This window comes from Vigna angularis, chromosome 4, assembly GCF_016808095.1.
Source record: "Vigna angularis cultivar LongXiaoDou No.4 chromosome 4, ASM1680809v1, whole genome shotgun sequence".
Lineage (NCBI taxonomy): Eukaryota > Viridiplantae > Streptophyta > Magnoliopsida > Fabales > Fabaceae > Vigna > Vigna angularis.
This window is the reverse complement of record NC_068973.1, coordinates 25,029,548-25,032,252: the sequence shown is the minus strand read 5'-3', so window position 1 is coordinate 25,032,252 and position 2,705 is coordinate 25,029,548. Positions and strand designations below refer to the sequence as shown.

Genomic DNA, 2,705 nt, shown 5'->3' with positions numbered 1-2,705 from the left:
ATTAGTAGATCCAAATATAATGTCATACACATATATTTGTACAAATAATTGGTCTTTACCAGACTTTTTAATGAAAAGAGTTGAGTCAACTTTATCCCTTAGAAAACCCTTTTTGATAAGAAATTCACTCAATCTTTCATACGATGATCTTGGTGCCTGTTTTAAACCATACAAGGTTTTCCTTAGCTTAAACACATGGTTTGGATACTCAAAATCTTAGAAGCGAGGGGGCTGTTCAACAAACACTTCTTCCTTAATGTAGCCGTTTAGAATTGCACTCTTCACATCCATTTGGTATAACTTGAATTTCATCATTAAAGCAATGGCTAGAAGAATTCTGATAGCTTCTAGTCTGGCCACAGGAGCATAAGTTTCATCGTAAGTGATTCCTTCCTCTTGATAGTATGCTTTTGCTACCAGTCTGGCTTTGATCTTTATAATATCTCCATAATCATCCATTTTATTGCGAAAAACCCACTTAGTGTCAATGACTTGTTGAGTCTTTTCTCCTGGAACAAGTTCCCAAACATTGTTCCTCTTAAATTGATTCAACTCATCTTGCATTGCCATTAACCAATTCTCGTCTGATAGTGCATCTTCAACCGTTTTGGGCTCAATCTGGGACACGTAGGCCACATTCATACAAAACAAATTGAGCTGCCTTCAAGTAGACACACCTCTAGATATATCTCCAATGATATTACTTGTTGACACATTTCTTGGAGTTTTTCCATTCCTTAATCGATTCAGTTCTGGGAGAGTCTGCAGTAATATCTCGAGTTTGATTCTCTTGAATTTCCTCACTCTTCACTCGTAGAGTCGCCTGCATCTACACACTTTCTAGAATGGATTTGATTAGTAGCATTACCAATGTGTTCATCAAATGCAACATGTAACCGTTCTTCAACACATAAAGTTCTTTTATTATAAACTCTATAACCTTTGCTAGAAAGAGAGTAACCAATGAAAATAGCCTCATCAGCTTTTGAATCAAATTTATCAATGCTCTCTTTACCATTGTTGAGCACAAAACACTTGCTGCTGAAGATTCTTAGATGTGTGATGTTTGGTTTCCTTCCTTTAAATAACTCATAGGGTGTAAACTTTAATATTGGCCTGATAATTGTTCTGTTGGGCACATAACATGTAGTCCTGACTACGTCTGCCCAGAAGTACTTTGGTAAATCTCTTTTATTCAGCATTGTCCTAGCAAGCTCCTCCAGGGCTCTATTCTTTCTTTCCACCACGCCATTTTGCTGAGGAGTTCTAGGTGCACAGAAGTTGTGAGACATCCTCATTTCAGCACAGTAATCTTCAAAGCATTCATTTTGGAATTCTCTTCCATGATCACTCTTGATTGACTTGATTTTGAGATCCTTCTCATTTTGTATCATGGCTGCAAACTTCTTGAATACCCTAAAAGTGTCACTTTTGACAACAAGAAAAAAATGTCCAGGTATATTGATAAGAGAGACTTGTTGGATCCACTCCCAGGAAAGAGAGGTGCGTCACAATGGACAACTTAAGTACCAAGTCTTTCATAGCCAGAGTGTATTCAAACTAACCTCAAGTATTTCTCAAAAGAAATTCTTAATAAAAACAAGAACAAAGATTTTTCCTAAAACAAGAATGACTAAAGACTACAAAATAACTCAAATTAAATTAAATGTATGTGCGTAACAAAAATAAAGATAAAATAAAATAAAAATAAAAATAAAAATAAAAATAAAAATAAAAATAAAAATAAGAATTAAATATTCAAAATACTAACCGTATTCCCTGGTAGCGGCGCCAAATTTGATAAGCTGTCGTTGAAGCTATCAAATTAATACTACTTTTTAAGGCAACTTCAGTATTGCCAAGTAGTATTTAAGAAAGTAGATAGGGTTAACGTAACCCTGAGTCGTCTCCCAACAAACACAGAATTGCTTTTGAATATCTGTGACTCTTACGAATGCTATGCAATGCTTATGAATAAAAGTAATGGTTGAAGAGTGTTTAAAGAATAAATAAGAAACTTAAAAACAGTTACGATGAAATAGGCTAATTCCACTGTTTTTCCAAGATAGATTCATCATCGGTTATTCACAGATAATTGTTCAATTGATTATTGTGTAAGTTTCAAATTAATTAAAGTACATTCTTAATTAATTTGAGGGCGATCATGCATTTAACCAAACTAAATTCTCAATCAAATGCAAAACCTTTCTAGATTATTCACAATAAATTCAACCAAAGTACATTCTCAATCAAATTCTATTGTGTTTAATCATGTCTATTCTTAAATCTCCTAACCAAGTTAAAAGTTAATCAATCAAAGTAAATTCTCAATTAATTATAGTTGAAATTATTACTACCAACCAAAGTACATTCTTAATTGATAGTAAAAACCATTTAATCATATGAAAGTTCCTAAATTAAATCAAAGTAGATTCTCAATTAAACCTAGAAACCCTAGAACTCATATAATCAATATGCATGTAGATTCAAACACATTATGATGCAAAAATCTTTGCTTTTAACAACATAGAGAGATGAAAGACATAGAGAGAGAATAACTTAAATCAATAACCAAAGTAAACAATTGCATTAACTCAATCTAACCTCAGAATCCATAATGGAATTACAGCAGAATAGCCCTAGATGCTTAGCTCTCCATGAATGGAGTTGAATACAAGATGAAAGAAAAGTGAAAGGAGTATGAG

The 2,705-nt window shown here is 33.2% G+C and overlaps 1 protein-coding gene across 1 annotated transcript; it reads right to left on the bottom strand.

Moving 5' to 3' along the window:
• Positions 1-216: 216 nt before the first annotated feature.
• Positions 217-642, bottom strand: LOC108330350 (uncharacterized mitochondrial protein AtMg00820-like). Its single transcript, XM_017564838.1, has one exon. It carries the CDS (start codon positions 640-642, stop codon positions 217-219), a length of 426 nt encoding a protein of 141 aa, XP_017420327.1.
• Between the last annotated feature and the right edge of the window lie 2,063 nt (positions 643-2,705).

Excerpts from the sequence above, each read along its gene's own strand:
- LOC108330350 (XM_017564838.1), bottom strand. The coding sequence starts at position 642 with ATGAATGTGGCCTACGTGTCCCAGATTGAGCCCAAAACGGTTGAAGAT.